General features: G+C 39.8%; 1 protein-coding gene across 1 annotated transcript in view; it reads right to left on the bottom strand.

Moving 5' to 3' along the window:
- Nucleotides 1-14,434: 14,434 nt before the first annotated feature.
- LOC115377426 (breast cancer type 1 susceptibility protein homolog) overlaps nucleotides 14,435-21,194 on the bottom strand; it is a 33,639-nt gene continuing 26,879 nt past the window's right edge. Inside the window, exons 19-21 of the mRNA XM_030077135.1 lie at nucleotides 20,748-20,821; nucleotides 17,970-18,030; nucleotides 14,435-14,692 (exon numbers count right to left, since the gene is read on the bottom strand). Coding sequence (XP_029932995.1) covers nucleotides 14,598-14,692; nucleotides 17,970-18,030; nucleotides 20,748-20,821 — 230 coding nt within the window. The 3' untranslated portion in view covers nucleotides 14,435-14,597. The remainder of the gene's footprint in view (nucleotides 14,693-17,969; nucleotides 18,031-20,747; nucleotides 20,822-21,194) is intronic.

The raw sequence follows: 21,194 nt of genomic DNA on the forward strand, positions 1-21,194 counted from the left end.
GTGACTGTCAAGATGTACATGTGATACTGAAATAAAAGAAACATGCTCTGCTACGTGGTGGAGAGTTTTTAATATATATAACTTATTCATTTGGCTGTGTTTGTCAATGAAAATGTCAATGTATTTAAAGGTAAAACTGCTTTCCTTGAAGAGGGACCTATCTTTGACTCATACTTTTGTCCTGGCAAGAAATTTTCTCATTGTATTTCAGTTCATTGGAGCAGAGTGTACAGTACAGTAGTTCCCAGCTCTGAACATTTTGTCTGAGGAAAATGCTTTTTCCCCTTTGAAAAAGCTCTCTGTTGGGGGAAGATACAACATTTCATTTGAGAAAGACTACCCAGTGTTTCCAAATTGAATCAACAGCACAATCACAGCTAAACACCAGGCGAGTCCAACGAAAAAAGATGGTAAATAGTGACTTTGCCAAGAAAACATGCAAAACCATTAATCAACACCTTGCACAAAGCAGTCCCTCGTGTATAACTTAAAATCCTGACACATAATAAAATGGTAAATGCCAGTCACAAGACAGAGAAGACAAAATGGAAGCAAAAACCAACACAAGCTGCAACATGTGACAGTACAACCCATGAAATCATGAGTGTCCATGATCAACGAGTGAGAAACAAGGTACTAAAATCTGTCCTTTTTTTTTTTAAAGCCAGTGCAATAATTAACACGATCAATTTGGAATTGCTAATTCAGGTGTTAAAGCAATGTGAACGTTATTCAGTTCTTCTTCAAGGTAACTGCAGCCAGCCTGCAGAAAAACAACTGTTTGGTTCAGTGACTGGTGATTCTCAGTTATGGGGCCTGACATGCACAATAGTACTGCTATGTAACGCTATGGCAAGGCATGGCGTCTACTTTGCACTGATGACTCCCTCTGCAAGTATGAGGCCATGGCCATGAGTGTGTGTGCCTACAGAGACCGTAAGTCCAAATGGAATTTTCCCTGCAGCTCTGAGTTGAAACCTACATGGTCTACAACTTTTAATTAAGGTGCAATCCAAAATATTATCACCCACCTTGGCATTCAGTATGGCATGAATTTGAAGTCTAATCTTGAAATTAAATGGTGATTAAAATACTGTTTTTATTTGCGGTTTGATTAACATTTTTTCATTAAACTTAATGCTGTAACTAAACTATTTCAAAATAAGTCTGTGCAGCTGCAAAATTGAAAGGCGGCATCCTGAACGGCAAATACTAATCAACAATTCTCCAACCTGGTTCAACTTTAGACTACTTCATGAGTGCAACAGAAAAGTTGTACGTGGCAGCAAGCAGGAAATGGTTGACTATTTTTTTTTTTCACAATAAATGTAAATCTGTAACAGTAACAGAATTGTTTGTTCCAAGAAGTGAAGAAAGTGTCCTGTGCATAAGATAACAGACATAAAGAATACATTTGAAAAGGTTCATTTTTATGTGGCCTTCCTCTCTCTCACCAGAATAGTTGTATCAATGGCAACATCTTTGTAATTACCTTTTTAGAAAGTGTAATTAGGCTGTAGAAATTTCAAGCTGTGCTCGATGTCACCCCTGCAAAAGTGTTATATTCGTATAATTTAATAATGCAAAGCCAAGCTGAGACTGGCGGTGTATTCCATCTGTGTGAGTGACCTATCCTCCTTTACAGTTCAGAGGATCCAGTGAGTAACTACGTAGTGTCGGGTGTCTGTCCATGTGCAGCTAATATCAGTCATATTTTCTCTCTGGATGAGTCTAATATGACAAGGCACCGTGACTATGTTAGCTTTTTCAAATGTGCTTGGTTTGTGTTTGTGTTGTTGATCATGAGAGGTTTACAAAACCAGGCCACATTGTATTTGCCAGCCTAAAGCTAATTTTCACATACCATTGCAATCAAAAATAGCATTTTCACACTTACAGAAACAGTTTGAAACTATTCTTCGGCATCATATATTGTGTGAAAAGATTTCCCTGATGTTCAAAAATAAATACAGTGTCTTGAATCGAATCTGTACAGGCTTTTACCCTGACCTTTAACTGTAACTGTGGTCCCATTCGTTCCCCACCACCATGGATGAAGCCCCGCAGCAACTTGCTGGCTCTGTGAGCAACGGCAATGTGACATTTCACAGCATTGCTGCCATGTTGCCATGCAGAGAGTGTGAGGTCGCACCACATGCCTGGGGCAAGACCAGAGAGGACCTCCAGCCAAGGAGAGGACATCCACACAGAGGGAATACACTGCTACCTACAGAACTGTTTATGTATCACAAAGTTCACACTGCATATTATTTTCTATGCATTATGCTAGTGACTCTTAATATTATCTGGTCAGAATTATGGGTAGTATTTCGCACTTACTAATCTGGTATTATTCACAGTATAATTTATGATCCATGCACAATGCTGTCTTCTATATTGCCATGGCCATTATCATAGAATAAGCCTCATGGCTAACTGTGCTGTCAGTGTAATGGGGTTTAATTACATTTGACTTTCTGACTCACATCTCCAATACTGAGCACTATGGCTCTGCATACCCGCCGCAGCCCTTTGAGAGACGAGTCAAATCAAATAAGGGGAAAAATTTGCAGGCTACAGCCACAAAGCCCCTGGTACTGTGTCAGCCTTGGCTTTGTTTGAAGCATGATTGTTGATGCTGTGGAGAACATGAATGATGTCACTTTGCAGTCAAGTCAATTCAAGTCAAAATGTGTTATAGCCCACTAGCGCAAAGTATGTCTCAAAAACAAGACTGTACATATATAAATCAGTGATGAGCAACATTAGTAAAATATATAAAAGATGCATAAAGGTGAGATGAACTACATATAAATCATTATAAACAAAACATTTGAAACATTTTACATAACAATACACAATATGCACATAAAACAACTGTACATTCAAACCTGGATAAAAGTAAAAATTGTTTAACATACAGTAAATATACATAACCATGTGCACATAAAACTGAAATAAGCTGGATAATTGTAATTTTGTACTTAGGGCAGACTAAGTGAGGTTACAGCTGATTTAAATATTCCAATTTACTTTTGAATGAATCAACTGAGCTAGCCTCCCAAATTTGGATAGGAAGATGATTCCAAAGAAGAAGGGCTTGCTTAGAGAAAAAGACCTGCCACCTACTGATGTTTTATTTATTTTCAGAGCAGCCAGGAGACTGGCATTTTGTGATCAAGTTAAAAGAAGAATCTAGTAGACTCAGCTCTAGCATGTACTGGGAGCCAGTGTAATGAAATAACATCAGGGGTAATATGATCAAATTTTCTTGTCTAGCAGTAGCATTTTGTAAAAGTTATAATTTTCAAATAATAGATTTAGGTAAGCCAGAGAAAATGGTGTCACAATAGTCAAGCCTAGATGAGACAAATGCATGAGCAAGTGTTTCAGCATCAGCCATGGAAAGAATGGGATGAAACTTGGCAATATTTCATTAATGGAAATATGGAGTCTTTGTACTAACGTTGATATGTGTTCCAAAAGAAAGATTAGAATCAAATAGAGCACCAAGATTTCTAATACTAGAGCTTTGTGAAATTGTGGAACCAGCGAAGTTCAGAGGGAGAATTTGTATAATAATCTGCTTGGACCAAGAACTAGCATTTCAGCTTTCTCAGCATTTAAAAGGAGGAAGTTAAATAACATCCATTGATTTCTAACTTGCATTCTTCCAGGTTCACCTGCTGATGACAGGTGTCAGGCTTAACCGAGATGTAGAGCTGAGTATCATCTGCATGCGGTTGTCCTCTTAGCCTCCTTTGGCTAAAATGAGCAAAAACATGTTTAACACTTATCTTGCTCAGCTCGTCTTGTTGCTTCACCTGGTTTTCAACGACATTTAACTCAATGGAGTATCGGCACAACACCATTCTAAAAAATACAGAAAAAAAAAAAATACTAATTACAACAATATTACACGGTTTCAAATGATGAGCAATGAAACACCTGCTGTAATACATGCAAGGACTTTAAAAAGCCATCCCATTTAACTGAGACGGGTGTGTGAAGCAGGAATATGTATCTTAAAACATGAATTCAAAAATGATTAGGAAGGCAAGATGTGAGATGATATTACAGAAAAGATTATAAGAGCTTGATAAAAAGATTTTTCACCGTCAAAAACTGCAAAGCATCTCAGGTTTTATATTCTACTTCTATATAGATATGTTCAAATTTGTTGCAGTTAGGTTATGATGATAGAGGTGGCACATAGGCTGTGTAGATATTAGTCATTTTAACAGTAAGCAGGGAGAGGATATGACTGAGTTGATGCGGAAAAGAGAAATCTACAAGCAGCCAGAACGAAGAGCATGGCATGTATGGACCGCGACCTGAAGGTTCAGGGTTGTAGCTCTTCCAACAGCACTGTGCGCCATTGCCAGCTTCGTGAATGCGGTATAAATAGACATGGGCGGTCAGTGGAGCGAGTTCAGGAAGGGCGTGCCCTTTAAACAAAACTGGAAAAATCTGATATATAACTTATAGAAATTTCACACTTTCATGGCTCATTTTAAAATGGCTCGAGAGACACATAGCTCCGGAAAAGTGCTCTCTCTCTCTGTGATTATCATTAAAAAAAAAAAAAAAACCAGAATAATGTCAGATGAAATGTCTACATTATATTCTTCTCAGATTTTTTCTTAGAGCACTCCAACCTTTGCTTGTTTTGATTGTTACACTCTCTATATATCTAATGTCGTTTCTCGAGGTCACAGAGTCAAGATAGCAAACAAGAAAGAAAGAAAACATGTTACATATGACCTGCACAGGATCTCTTTGTATAGGGGAGGGTTAATGTCTTTCACATGTGTTTGGGACAACAAAAGTCACCAGATGTTGTTTACCTAAGGATATAAAATGAAGTGTCGCTGTCCTATCAGTGCCATTCTCATACCATCCCCACCAGCATGAGTCATACGACCTGAGCTTGTTGAGAAACGCCTGAAATGATCTACATGTGAGCCTAAATTTTACTCTGGCCACAACAGAATCGTCATCCCTCAATTCCACCATTACATTTATTTGGCACAGCAAATTTTGTAGTCCTTGACATTTTGCATGCCAACCCTTAATACGCTCTTCTGTCATGTAGATCACTTGAGCCTAATCATAAGACTCCATGAAAGAAAAGACAAAAGAGAAGATGATAGAAATAGAAATAGAAATGTTACATCAAAGGAGGGTGATGTCTCTATGTGAATTTGCCAGGGAGTCATGAGGAGGCCCTTATGGGAAAAAAAGAGTTCCATGTCAAATCACATGTGAGCGTATTATATTCTCATAAAATCATAATATTTACATTTGATAACTTGACACCATGCATCTGATCATAATGCCCTCCTATAAGACATTATGTGGTATCATGATACATGAGGTTTGTGAAACCATTACACATGTGGAACCACGCAAGCATGTGAAAATATAATGTTAAGATATTTTAATCATGTAATATTTTAGCATACGCAATTACAGAAAAACATGAAACATACCAAACAGGTAATAACTGTGATAATCAGGAGCAATACTAACCCTTACACTTTAAGGAGAAACAATGATAAACTCCACTCACATGATGAAAGAGCAATGCTCTTATGGTTCAAATCCAGTCTGTAATGTTGACCATATGCTTTCCTTTCAATTTTAGCTGTAGACAAACTATAATTTGAAACATTTATCCTGTTGTCAGGGTTGTTTGCATGGGCAGAATGTGCATAGCTTATGTTTTACATGAGATTTGCACGTGCTGTACATATACTGTACATTTGATCACATTTGATTTGTTCCATAAAGAGACATGCTTAAAATTTACAGTCACATGCACTGTTGAGCAAAACAGCAGTGTGAAAATATCCAGATTTATTGCTTCCTCCCCATTATTTTTGTATGTGCCATTATCTCCACACAAACAAACTTTGCAGGGGTCCATTTTTCATTTTAATCCCACTATAAAGCAGCACTGATCAGTGACCAACACGACCCAACCCTTATGCATCTTTAATGCATTTCCTGCTTACACAGTGTCAGTAGTCATAAAACCACACTCTAATGCTCTGAGGGTGGACGACGTCTGACAGCACTGATTTGTTATCACTTCATTTTATTCAAATCTTTGCCTTTACTGTCGGAGGGAAAGAGAATTCAACTGATCTAAGGCCAGCAACAAGCATCAACTATCCAATACAAGCTGCACAATGGCAGAGCAGGGTAATGGTTGCCGTGTCAGTGGGAGAGAACGAGTCATTAAAAATGCAGGACCCATTTAAACAGTATGTAAAATTGAGCAGATTAAAAATATATGTGGCCTGTGTCCACAAGGGCCAAGGCTTCTCCTTCTGTTCTCTCTGTACAACAATGAAGGCGACAAATTTGTGGATTCCGGGCCAGGGAAAGCACAGACTGTACAAACAACAAAATGCACAAATAATTTTGCATGCAAGCACGCACATGGCAAGCGCTCACACCCACACAAACACACAAAAGGGATGTTTGTGTAATTGGGTATTCACTAAGATGTGACCCTTGAAATTGTAACCAAGAGCACATCCTGGAGGTCTGCGCTGGTCAAAAATTGCTCTGTTTCCAGCAATGTAATTTCAGTTTCGTTTTTTTTTTTTTCTACAGGAAGAAATCATGGTACTGGTGCAGAGATGCACAAGGAAACCTCTAGACTAACTGGTTAGGTTTCTAGATATGGATATCCCAGTCCACCGCCTTACTTAAAGCATTTTGATGGAAGAGAGTTTGCTCTGCAGCCAAGGGGTTTGATCCAAATACTGCAAAAAAAAAAAAAAAAATACTCCAGGAGGCTGCAGTCTAGCGAACAGTAAGAATCACAGTAGCAAAGCGTGAGAGCAATCAGGGTCATCACAGACAAGTGCACTCATTATTCACAGCAGCTACACTACCAAGCGCTGATGTGTTTGTGCACGTCGTATGAACACAAAACCCAACATCCTCGCACAGACGGCACTTAAAATAGCTACACAGTGAACCAATATGTTAGCATGACACCGGGGATTTCTACATATTCTTGCAGCACTTGTAAGAACTTTTACTTCAGTTCGTTTCCTCATCTGAAGAGCTGAATTGAAACTGATAAACCGTACGGTGAGTCCAAGACATTTTCTACCTACTTTAGTTTCCACCCAGGTTATTTTCCATTGCAACATTATTTTTGCTCTTGTGGCAGATACTTTTAAAATAAGTTTGTTGGATTAGAAAAAATATACTGGAAAATGCCCCTAAATGCAGACAATTTTGTCATTTTCACAAAACAATGCAAATGCAAGTGACCATGCTCTACTAAACTGATCACAAAATCTTTTGCAATGGACATTTTAGTGGGCGGGTGCATTGGATATATGCTGCAATGTGGCTAATAACAGAAATATGAGCAGTAAGGATCACATGTGAATTTTGAACAGTGCTGAAATCGTCTACTCATCTATATTGCAGACGGAGTAAAAGCATCCACAGACTGTTTGTAAGCACTGATTTAGCTGTTATAGGAGGTGCAGAACAAACTCAGGGCAACATTGTTGATAAGATACTGTAAAAAACCAGGAGCAGTCACTGTGTTGATGCTGAATTTAGCTGGGGGGTAACTCACTGCCCTCAGGTGTTCCAGCTGAATGCCAATCTGCTTGTATGCACACACACACACACATGCACGCACGCACACACACACACACACACACACGCACACACAGTTGTGCAGTCTAACACACAAACAGCCATACCAAAATATTCCAGATGGCCAACCAGATTGTTCTGTACTAATTTCCCTTGTGAAACATTTCAAAAGAAAATATCATCCACAATGGGACACCCCTGCCTACCGTACGGCATTAAGACTCGAACAAATCCAGACATCTAACTATCAACCTACTTTTTAGACAAAGGCCTACTCATGCACGCAATAATCAATGTTTAAGTGGATCTAAGTCACATAAACATCTAGTGCTTTCTGTTGTTTCTGTTTTGTTTTTTTTACTGCTAATAAAAAAAAAAAAAAAAGATTTTTAAATTTAAATGCTATATGTAACAATAGAAAATCAAACTGTGTCACATAAAGGAGAAAGTAGAGACTTTGTTACATAACATGTCATGTGGACTATGTGTCTGAAATAAAATTCATTACAGAAGTCTTTCTATAAGGTAGATCACAATGTATTGTAACCCCGTCTGCCAATACAAGCATGCCATGTTAGAAACGAGTGAGCTACACTCCTTTGAGTCTATCAGCTGATGGGAGGGAGGCTACATGTTGGCACTCTGGCGCCTGGCATCGCACATCTGGCATTTAAAAGAAGAAGTGTTGACGTTACAGTTTCTCTTGACATTTTTATTTATTTAATTTTTTTTTCTATTTTTGGCCACCTGGCTTTTGAGTCGGGAAGCGCTGTTGTCATGGCAATCATTGACACTGTCTGCAGCATTTGCATGTGTTGCGCAGCCACAGATGCCACAGATGCATCACTGACAAAAGAGTTATTGATATTTGTTTATGGCACAATCAAAAATGACCGTTCATTGTTTGAACATGCAGAAGGTGTTTATCTGAAACAGCTCTGCACTGAAGTTAATAAGGAATGCTTTGGAAATAGTAAAAACAGAGATTTTGCAAGGGAAAAATCTCAGTCTAAACCAAAAAGGGGCAAATTACTGTACTTGTGTATATGAACATGCAAGAAGCTACAAGGCAGATAACATTTATATCATATAAAAACTAAATACAACATTTGGGCACCATCTATCAAGCAACAAACTGCACATAATCTTCAATAGAGCAACTCAAACAAATTTATAGTCAATACTTCGGCCTTCAAGCCAGCCACGGTGTGATGTTAATATAGGATGCAGTCATTCAAGTGGACACGAGGGCTAGCATCCTTGAGGCAAAGTTCTTCCATTCTAAGTTCATTCTAGTAGAAACAAATAAGCTTTTATGCTGAGAGTGGCCTAAAGGAGTGTAATGTATTTCTGTTACAGTTTTGTCCTTCAAAAGTCCTCCGCGCTCATTCATTTCCACTAAGTTTCAGTGGGTTTTAGTACTGTAGCTACGGCTTCCCGCCACATTAGTTCTTGTTATTGCATAGCCTACTGCATCACACTTTCCATCACAACTTTGCAGACTCCTTTTGTGTCCTCAGGGATCTTGTGTTTGGGTTAGACACAGAAGCACCCGCTGCAAGGTGTTATGCTTTTCAAATGTGATGAAATATTGTCCTGTGTCGGGCGATAAGATATTGAGTCCATGTCCCAGCATGCAGGAATCAGTCATATTTCTCACAGATTTGACAGCACCATAGCAGGAGAAGCCTTGAGGAGCAGGTGAAATGTACAGCTTGGCGTTATGCAGATATGCATCCAGCCATCAAATTTCCATAGCTGCATATTCCTGTTCAGGGTCACGGGACGGCCTGACGCAGCATGCATTGGGCGACCCTGCATTGTCCCTGTTACTAGCAAACTGCCGAGCAAGCAAATGGATTCGCATTGTGGTAAATATCTGCACTCAGAAGTCTCTTTATTACAGTATCAATGGAGTGAAGTATCTTTATTTGCACAGTGTTATTCTCTTCGATGTATGTCCATCCAAACATTACCAGTTCGATGAACTGAATAAATAAACTGGCCAAACAGCCAGTGGTTTTAGAAAAGAGAGAGAAAAATGTTTCGGGTCAAGGTGAGCATGGGAGATTAAACCTTCCTGATAGCCCGCATCAGTTTCAGAAACTCGAAACCTCAATTTTGAATTACACTGAATCCTACTCTTAGAACATGCATCTTCCAACGGAAAAATAAATAAATAAATCAATGAATAAATAACTACAATAGAATATAGTGTGGGATATAGAGTGGATGGTGAGAGGCGAGAGGGAAGAAACTCCTTTTGACACAAACTGGGTTTACAAGGTAAATGTGTATGTAGAGCTTTTCTGCAGAGCAATGTCTGTGCTGTCATCAGTGTTATACGGCTGAAATATATAAGCTTTTAAACAAATCTATTGATCAATAAAAACTGTTACGTGTATTATGAAAATATTTACCTCAAAACTGAACAGTATTGATGCACTCAGAAAATGGACTGGTAATGAACCACAGGAAAGTGCTATCATCAATCTTTTGAAAGACCCTGAACTGCCCTGTATTCTTTTTTGGGGCCTTTTTTTTCAGTTCTAGATATGAACACAACTTGCCTTTTATGCCTCTTATTGGCTTTTTAGCAGATGTGCATTGCAGACATATGCTGGCTGGTTTTGGTGAGTTTTTGAACTGCATTACATATTTACAACAAAGGAAAAATATCTCATGTCATTGATTGATTTACCTCAACTCTAGCCACTTTTAAATCCATTTTAAAAATCCTTGCTTTTTCATGCCTTTGACTGATTTGCCAATAATTCTTTGTATTTATTTTGAAAGTTCTTCTTCTTATTTTATGCATAGTATTTCTATTTTAATGTTTCTTTGGCATTTATGCTTTGTCCATGTAAAGCACTCTGAATGTGCTATACAAATAACCTTGCCTTGCCTTTAGCCACCAGGTAAAATAGGACAAGGACACCCTGTTTCACTGGCTTTATGATGAAAATGAAAAGAGCGGCCAACATTTAAATTATAATTGGTCAAGAGACACTATACAGGCTGCTATTGGAGGACAGAGGACTGGATGAAAGGAATGAAAGGTCAAACGTGTGTGATTATTATTATTTTGTGTGTGTGTTTGAATACGAGAGTGTAAAATGAAGGAACATTTTCCTGAATGAATGAGCTTTAGAAGCCTCATAGCAGCAGCACTGGAGTTTGGTTGGAACATCTGCACGCCTTCAGGATTCTTGACATTATGGTGGTTAGTAAGTTTGAAAATGCCTTTGTCCTATCTATAAACAGTTCCATATTCTACTTTGGCATGCAAAAAACAAACAAACAACAAACAAAAATGAGTTTCTTCCTGGTTGTTAGGTGTTATCTGTAGTGAAATTACAGATGTGCAGATGTGGAATGGGACACATTTCTGATTAATTGGTGATTTCCAGCATAATGCTTCCTCTAGGCTTGAGGCTTTTTCTGTTTCCTGCACATTTCTGAAAGATGCAGAAGAATGGGAGATGACGGGAAGTGTGTGTGTGTGTGTGTGTGGGTGTGTGAAACAGAGGAAACATTTCATCGCCTCTGGCCAGAGTAAAATGGACAGTGTGTGTTGTGGTAGCACTTTTGTTACACAAGGATTGTCCCTTGTCTCATCTAAATTTAAATTAGCATGGCAATTATACTGCTTGGCGCGGTGTGTATTGGACCACGTGAAATCGGCCCAACACACTTTAGTGCTGACTGATATCAAGCAGTGTGGGGTAGAATGGACCAGATTTACTATCTTAACTACCATTTGCTCAGAAATGAGATTTTGACTAGGGGGTGACATGCACTATATGGACAAAAGTACTGGGCCACACCTCTTAATCACTGAATTCAGGAGTTTCATTCAGTCCCATTGCCACAGGTGTATAAAATCATCTAGCCATGCAGTCTGCCTTTACAAACATTTGTGAAAGAATGGTTCGTTCTAAAGAGCTCACTGACTTCCAGCGTGGCACTGTAATAGTAATGTAATAGGATGTAATAGGAACAGTAATGTAATAGGATGCCAGCGTTGCTACAAGTCAGTTGATGAAATTTCTTCCCTCCAAGATATTCCATCATCAACTGTAATCGTATTATTAAGTGGAAGCGTTAAGGAACCACAGCAATTCAGCCACCAAGAGGCAGTCCATGTAAAGTTACAGAGTGGGGTTGTCAAGTGCTGAGGTGCATAGTGCATAAAAGTGGCCAACGCTCTGCTGACTCAATAACTGCAGAGCTCCAAACCTCCTCTGGCATTAACATCAGCACAAAAACTGTGTGCCGAGAGCTGAATGTAAGCCTTACATCACCAAGTACAACGCCAAGCATCAGATTGAGCGGTGTAAAGCACTGATGTCATTGTGCCAACTGTAAAGTTTGGTGAAGGAAGGATAATGCTATGGGTTTGTTTTTCTGGGGTTGGCCTCGGCCCCTTAGTTCCAGTGAAGGGAAATCTTTATGCTTCAGCTCACCAGGACATTTTGGAAAAATTTATGCTTCCAACTTTGTGAGAACAGTTTGAGGAAGGCCCTTTTCTGTTCCAGCATGACTGTGCCCCAGTGCACAAAGCAAGCTCCATAACCTGTGGAAGAACTTGACTGGCCCACACAGAGCCCTGACCTCAACGCCATCCAACACCTTTGGGATGAACTAGATCTGAGACTGTGAGCCAGGCCCTCTGGTCCAATATCAGTGTCTGACCTCACAAATGCTCTCCTGGAGGAATGGATGAAAATTCCCACAGACACACTCCAAAATCTTGTAGAAAGCCTTTCCAAAAGAGTGAAAGCTGTTATAGCTGCAGAGGCGGGACCAACTCCATATTAATGCCTGTGGATTTAGAATGGGATGTCATAAAAGCTCCTGTAAGGGCGGCGTGGCTCAGCAGGTAGAGTGGTCGTCTGGTAATCAGACGACCACAGAATTCCCGGTTCGATCTCCAGCTCCTCCAGAGTGTGTGGAAGTGTCCTTGAGCAAGATACTGAACCCCTCACCACTCCTGATGAACAGCTAGGCACCTTGCATGGTAGCCTCTGCCATCAGTGTGTGAATGTGTGTGTGAATGGGTGAATGTGAGGCAAACATTGTAAAGTGCTTTGAGTGGTCAGTAGACTAGAAATCATTCAAACTTTATTTAAAATGCAGTTTAGATAATGTGTAGGTGTGTAGGTGGCCCAATACTTTTGTCCATATCTTGTATTTCACCTTAGATTCATAAAACATATCCATTTAGAAAAGTTGTTTTAATTTTTAAATTGCACCTTTGTCACACATGAATAAGTAAGTGTTTCGGTTGCACTACTTTCCAATTCAGTATCTGAATGCTCCTCTCATTTGATGCATGCCTCTTACAGGCAGAGGTCATTGTTGTCCCCTCACATGGTCCGTTCCTCTGAATCTCTTCCCTCTCATTTTATTCCCACACATTGGCTGTTCAATAATTCAAGAAAACCCTTGGCAGAGCATGTGCATGTCCTGCCTTTTCCTCTCCCGCCCCCAAAGCATATTGGTCTTGCTCGGAGAAGCTACAGGCTCTCCGCTACGACGAAAAAGCTTGTATACACAAGGGGTTTGTAAACCGTCAAAGAACCATGAAGCAGCTGTGGGAATATTGAAGAACAGACATGAGGAACAGGCTTATTAAAATACAGAAGACACAGAGAGGATGCTCGAACACTGGGAAGTCAAGGTAAATGTTTTCTGAATCCACCAAGAATGGAGTTCCTGGTAAAAGCCTCCACACTCAGGCAGTGTGGTGAGCGGCGTAGAGCCTTTAAAGCGTTTTTCTGAGCGAGCCCCCTTCAGAGAAATGTTGCACCCAGCAGAAAAGAACTGGCCAGCAAAACACACACAGCATACATTTCAAACTATGCTGTCCTTCAAAATGACTTCTGAAGAATTTTTTTTCTCTTTAGAAAAGTAAATTATTTCACATGATGCATGATTTATCTCTCTGGCTTCACATTTTCCATTTCATTATTCCATCATTTGAACACATATTACTTGCTTGAGGGCATTTTAAAATTTTGTTGGGTGTTCAATACGATGTTTATGGATAGTAGCTGGACAGTCTATGTCAGCTATACCACTGAACTGTAGTAGCTAATTTAATTCCTCAAAACAATATCATTTCAAGATCGGGGAATAATATTAATTTCTAATACAATTCCAAGGGGAAAAAATTGATTCCTTCAGAAATGGTGCAAGAACTTTGTGTAACTAAATAAAATCCAAGTGTTGTGCCAAATATGCACGACAGCATCAAAAGGTTCATCACCAAGTACTGCTGAAATTTCCAGTAAACTATTATGTAGAGATGGATATCAACACCCAATTCCAAATCAATGAGATGCCGGTGGGATCAACAGCAATATGTTTGCCAGTCTCCATGTGCAATTCTTTCATAATAATGCTCATTTAAAAAGAAATACTTCCTAATTAAGGGGCTCATAATGCTCCTCTAGCACAGTCCAGCCTTCAGAAACGTGTAAACAACTCTCCCAGTATCAACACATGCTTTTGAAACCAGCTGTTCCCTTAATATGATCAATAAATCAGCCACGAAAAGGTTTGTTTCTTGTTGTCATCACAATTTGAGACTTAATGCTCTTAGATAAACAATTTTATATGATGTTTATATATATTAATTGGCCTGTCTGACTATATAAATTGATCAATTAAGAGGTATTAGTCACACAAGTCTATGTACACATTCTGAATGCAAAGAGAAGGTCGTTGGTTGCATTAAAAGGTCTTAACCTGCATAAGCACAGAAAAAAAGGAGGAAAGTTCACACATCTTTTGTTAAATAAACTTTATGTACATCACACACATTTGTAAATCACACAGCGCTTTCAGTTCCTCAACAGAATGGCTTGGTGAAAGTTTACTTATTGAGTATAAAAAGTTGGGTCATAAGAAGAAAACAAGTCTCAGAGGGGAGCTGAGGATGCGAAAGGTCGGCCAGTTCAGGGTGTGTAGTTGTTAAAGCTCTGGAGTGTGTAGGTTGCCACGGTATCCAGCAGCCAACCGCGGGTCAGCACTGTGGCTCGCTTCAGGAGAGCTGTGGAGAGGATGAAGGCGGAGCATGAAGTACCTCTGATAATGACAACACAATCATGTACATGGACAGCCGCAGCATTTTCCACCCACTTTACAATGCCTGCATGTGGAACATGCACTTGAGTTTATCATTCACAAATAAATTTTGATAGCATAATGCAATGGACAAGAGAGCACTACTGTGAAACGGGCTCATTTTATGTGTTGCTCTGTATATTGTCTGTATGAGTCAGTGTGAGCCTGTATGGACTCACACTGCTCTAACTGTATGTAAGCTAACAAATACACAGACTCCAAGTTAATACAGTCCTGGAGTAAAATGGATTAGAATATATTAGAATAAATCAGAATAGGTAAGAATAGGTAAGAATCCACTCTGCTCTAACTAGTGGGTTAACTACTAATGACTAGCTGAAGTCTCAACTTTTACATTTATATGAGCTTCATAATACAGTAGAGTTACTAGTTTAAACCAGATAATGTGTCATTGTCTATTATTCTCAGAAAAATTAGGTGTTGTTACATTTACTATCAGTCTTTTCCAACCCATCTGATATGTTAATGAAACTACAACTTAAATTACTAAAACCTAAAACTACCATTTCTGGCTACTCCAGAAAATAGTGAATGTTACTATGACGGTGTCCTTGGGAATAGTGAAACTGTGTGGTAAACTTTATTTGTAGGCTATAACACCTCCTTTCAAAACAAGAAGTTGTAACGTGCTTCAGAGAATAAAAACATGAATAATGCAGAATGATTAAAATTGCATCTTATCTTCTGGAAACTTGTTCATATTCAAAAATTCTGATTGGACTGGCCGCGGCAATGAGAAAATGCGTGAATTGTTAAGTTGAATAGCATCATCCTTTAAAGCAACTGTACTAACACATCAACAGCATGTCATGCAAGAAACACAATCTTGAGTGTGTGCACATACAGATAATATATTTCCATTAGGTGGAGGATGGCTCGGGGAGAGAGAGAGAGAAAGGGGGAGAGACAGTGTGTGTGTGTGATTCCAATCGATGCGGACGAGGGGACGTCTGGGGGTTTGGGGCGGGGGGGTGTAGTTGATTACCTGGGCTATGAGTGCCAGAGGACGTGGAAGAGGAAAGGCCACATTAAATATGCAGTAGCGCAAATTAGGATGCCAGGAGAGGGAGGGAGGGATCCGGAGCCACTTGCTTTCTCTCTTTTTTTCAAGCTGTCAACTTCCCCCTCTCGCTGGCAGCCTCTCTGTTCTGTGCCCAACTTGTTTTGACATTTCCCCCTCTCTCCAATCTGACATTTTCTCTCGGCCATTCCTCCACTGCCTACCTTCCCTCACACTTGCTTTCTTGGGAAGTCACTCCCCTCACTCTTGTGGGGGACCCGTCTCATTTTGGCTGGCAGCGTCTGCCATTTCACCGTTCTGTCACTCTCCAGCCAGATCGCACAAACAGCCAGACACACACACACACACACACACACACATGCACGCACGCACTAATAGACACACACTCACCAGCAGATATGCATATGTACTAGTATTCCTACTCCTACTCACTACATTTATTCCTTAACCTCTCAGATATATAGAGGACCTTACACCAACACTATTTCACATCCTAACTAGGATCCTAACTAACTGGGATTTAGGATATTGGAATATCGTGAAGTGTAATGTTGTCTTCCTGATTTAAAAAAGTTGAATTGCAGTTAAGGGATGCAATTTTCTGAACTTATTAGACTGTTTATTATTTGTCTCTACCTGCTTGCTGATCACATCAACATTACCAGTGGTTGCTTATTGGAAATTTCGTGTGTATAAATATTTTAAATAAGAACCAATCTTTTTCTCCTACAATATCATCACAATTTCAATATTGAGGTATTTGGTCAAATAAATTCTGATATTTGATTTGTCCATATTGCTTTGCCCTGGTTGATACTAGACGTGGTGTTATTTTCGTCGATTTTAAAGCGGTGTATTTTTGCATACTGTGGCCTGAACAGTCATTAGTTGCATAAACTGGGTATGACTAGAAATGGCTGAGACTCAAACAATGAGCCCAATTTTATTCATTCACTGCATAAAATGACCTATTGGGACCTCCAGGATAATCACAGCCTCAGGAAACTTTACAACCACAAACAAGAAACTGAGGGCATTCAGAGCATGTATGGCTTTTCAGGTATATTGCCAATAAGGTTGAGTTTCTGAGCAATTTGCAGACAAAAGTGCTCACCATCCAACTGCCAAAATGCCTTCAGAAATCTCCAAATGTCAAAAGTTTTTCACCTTATCACAGCATGAATTTTTCTATGTTGGTCATCACGGTCTTGGTGTCCTAATGTGGTATTTTGAAGGGATTTTTGACCATTTTTATCAATTCTTGCATGGTTAAAATGGTTAAATTTTGCATCAAGTCTGTGTAACAAATGGTATCAACCAAAAAAATTGCTGCAACACCTTATGACGCATAAATGAGTGTCGGAATGGCCATGATATACTTCCATTATAATGTTATGCAATCTAAATGAATAAATTAAAAAAATACTTTATAGGTGCCTAATTGCAACACAATGTTTATTACAGGTTTATGGATATAATAACTTGACACACAGTGCTGAACTGCATCTCAAATTAATCCTCAGGTTCCCAGCTTTCAGATGATGTATACCACTTGTATTTGGCATCTACCGTTGACCTTTTATTCCCCCGATGATCCCCTGTCCCCTCACTAAAACGGGTCTAAAGAAGGGGGAGGAATGATTAGGGGTTAAATAGCCCCGTTTCAAAATGACACCTGTCCAAAATGTCATCACTTCCCCAAATCATGCACACTTCTGTCAAGAGCTCAATCTAATACTGACAGGTGTAATACTAGTACACACACGCACACACACACAAACACACACACACACACACACACACACACACACACACACACACACACACACACACACACACACACACACACACACACACACACACACACACACACACACACACACACACACACACACAGACACTTCCTGTCTGACACTCCACAGGTCTATCCTCGTGCCAGGCCCTAAGCCCCAGGCGAAGTCGTGCATGAATTATGTAACCCGCTCCCCTCGCTGCTGTCAATCTTATCCCTGTCTTTATGAACTCTGTTTGTGTGTGTGAGTGACTGTGTGTGTGTGTGTGTGTGTGTCACTGGAAGAGAGACAACAAGATTGAATTTTGTGTATGTATGTGCATAAGTGCAGATGATGAAAATGAACTGCTATTTCCAGGTAGGACTCACCGCTGAATTTGGACGGCGATGATTCTGACCCAGGCTGCACGATCACAAGCTGGTGGGACTTCTGCTCGAAAATAGAATAAAAAAACAACAACAACGTGCAATTTAATGCTAAAAAATGAGCGGGACTTGGCGGTAGCTGCAACAATCCAGACAATCACTAGATCAGCTGATTAGGTTTCGCCGCTGATGTGGATGAGGGATTTCCACCATTGTATGACTTTTTTGGACGTGTGCGGCTCTCACACCTGTATCAGCGGCCAAACAGCACTGAGTTCACGTGCTGTTTCCTCTGACAATCAAACCCGCGAGACAAACGATAAACAAACATAAAACCGTTATGAGGCTGCAGCTTCGCAAGTTGGAGAGCTGCTGGCAGAGGTTTGCTGCCTGCTGAACGTCTTCTGCTTGCTACAGGTGATACTTTGCTTGTGCTGCTCATAACACGTGAGTCATCATAAGCACATTATGAGTGGATTTGAGTCATTAAAACTGGAACATGACAAGTTACACTGCAATGTACTAAAATCCCAGGGGGTGAATACTTTATGGGCCAACTGTGTACATAATCTCATAATGATCCTAAATGCCTGACGCAATGGTAGTCTGCACCTGTGCTCAGTTTCCAGTTATAACAATAAATTACCAATAAAACATTATTTAGCCTCAGTATTGAAAAATTAAAACTAAAAAAAATCCACTTTGTTGGAAATATGTAAGGGTAACTGGTAATGCCTGACCAAGTCTTGTGCTGCTATTTCTCCTATCCCGTAAGTCAATAAAAAATTTACTGATTTAGGTGCTGCTAACCACAGGAAATCTGCACTCCATCCAGTGAGCAAATCCTTTTCTCCATGCTTCCTCCCTCCATGCTCTGAGGAAGGTAGCTCACTTCACCTGCACCCGCGTTCAAAACATTTTGACTGGCAGCTCTTGGTGAGCTTGGGGCGCAGCGCTGAGGGCTCATTTCCAAGGTAATGCTTACACAATGTTCTGTTACTTCATCTTCACCACAAGTTGGGCATGTGAGTGAGAGGCACAAGGGACAATGATCCCAGATAATATCTTGATATGACTTGTTTGCAGACACGAAAACTGTTGAACAATCATATTTCAGAGTCAGAATCAGAAATACATTATTGATCCCCAAGGGGAAACTGGGACATCATCATTTCATCATTGTTTTTTTTTTTGCCCCCTTTTCATTTACTGTGCATTCAGTTGTGCAGAGGCTTTACTTCATTAAGTCTTTAATGTGAAATCCTAAAGCAGTTTCCAGCATTAAGGCCTCCAGCGTAAATAGGACACATCTTAGTGAGAAGCTACAGCCAAGCTGCTTTCTACACCCAAAGATCTTTAAGCTGAGAAACTGGTGTTTGCACATTATCTATGATTAGTGAGCTGTGAGTGCAACATATGCTTGTTCACACATCTAGCTGACAGGACATTTCACTGCACACTGTCTTATACATCAATGCTGTTGTGCATACACAAAGATGTGCTCAAAGTTCGCTGGTCCCGTTCCCCCTTACTCTGCTCTGATCAATGCTGGTTTATCACGTTGATCAATAACAAAATGAACTTCAAATGTGCCATGACTTGCCTTGGACATTGTTTGGCAGGGTATGTGTTTAATAGGGGTATATTTAATCTGCGCATGAGATGAAACAGATTATGGAGAACATTAATGTCTTTGATGAGAGAATCCAAAGACACATGAGTCACCTCGCCAGCATTTTGATCGGCCTCACCGCTGCGCTGTGGCATTTTCAAAATGACACTGATCGGCGCAGGGGACGCTGCATTTACAGATCAAAACAAGGTGACATGTTCACTGCTGCCATGTTTCTGTTATGGTCTCATGGGCAATACAGTCAGTGAGGTATTCTCCTCGGAAACAATTATTTTTGTCACGGTGTGAAAGAAGGTTGTGTTAAGTTGTACTTGCCGCAGTAACATTTTCCAACACATAACTAGTCATAGTCCCAGTAATACAACATCAATGTAGCAGGAGCAAATTTCTGTGTAATTTATTGATTATTGATGGATTCTTGCAAGTCTCCTCTTATCTTGTTTTTACTGTTTTTTTTTTTTTATTTCTTAACTTGTTTTTATTGATTAATGATATATTTTATCTCTACCTTCTTTTTATTACCTTGTTTTTACTGATGGCTTTTTTAATCTTGTTTTTACAGAGGGTTACCCTTTTAGTATTTAGCACTGTTGTCACCTTTGTCTGCCATGTCTTGTCTTGAGCTGTTGATTGTGTGTGGAAAAGGAGGCCAGCACACCTACTGTAAACCAAGTCTACCTTTCGGGTACAAAAAAAAAACTAACCGCACCTCACCTTGTCTTATAACCATTATTTAAATAAACACTAGAGCCTGTGCAGCTCTTATTTTGGAGCATTTGGCTGCAACACACCCTTGGTTTAATTAAATGCTTTGACTTGAGTTTTGAAGTTTTGTTTTGTTTGTCTGTTTGAGTGAATTCACATTTGCTGAATTATTTCCACGGATGTTTGCCCATACTCAAAACCAAAATGTAGCCAAAATACCTTAACAGTAGTGACCATAGTGATAGGCCTAAGCAGTACAATCAGGCTATGAGCAGGGCCGTCACACCTTTGCGATAAACTCTTGCAAATAAAACCACCACACAAAATTGTCTGGTCCAACTGTTTAGATCATAAACTACTGCTGATTTTTGCCTCAATTTTCTGAAATAAATCAGACTATTTTTTTTGAGAAGGGGAGAAACTTAATAGTTACATGCTCTTACCTGTTTACTGTTGAGGAGAAGTGGATCTTTCACTACAGCTGCTCCACAGAGCTCTACCATCCATTCCATTTGATCTGGGACGGACACACACACACACACACACAAAAGTGAGAAAATGCTTGCTCGGGAAACCTTGTTTAAACACGTCTCAGTGGGAGGATCTGAATTTTTCCTTCCTCATTTCAGCTGTTTACCTAGAGGAGAAACTGAGCACAGATTGATTCGGGATCAGATTTCTTTTGATGAGAAGGTGGGAAAGATGTCAATAAAAGAGTCTCCACTCATTCGGCATGTGTATCTCACTCCAACATTCAGCGCACACTGACCTCAACATTTCTGGATGAGGAAAACGGCGGTGTAAAACCACCAAACATCAAAACAGACCAGTCATTAAACGAAAACGCCATCAGTTGCTTCACGCTCATTTCCTCTCACGCGGGGGTGCTA

Source organism: Myripristis murdjan, chromosome 19 (genome assembly GCF_902150065.1).
Source record: "Myripristis murdjan chromosome 19, fMyrMur1.1, whole genome shotgun sequence".
NCBI lineage: Eukaryota > Metazoa > Chordata > Actinopteri > Holocentriformes > Holocentridae > Myripristis > Myripristis murdjan.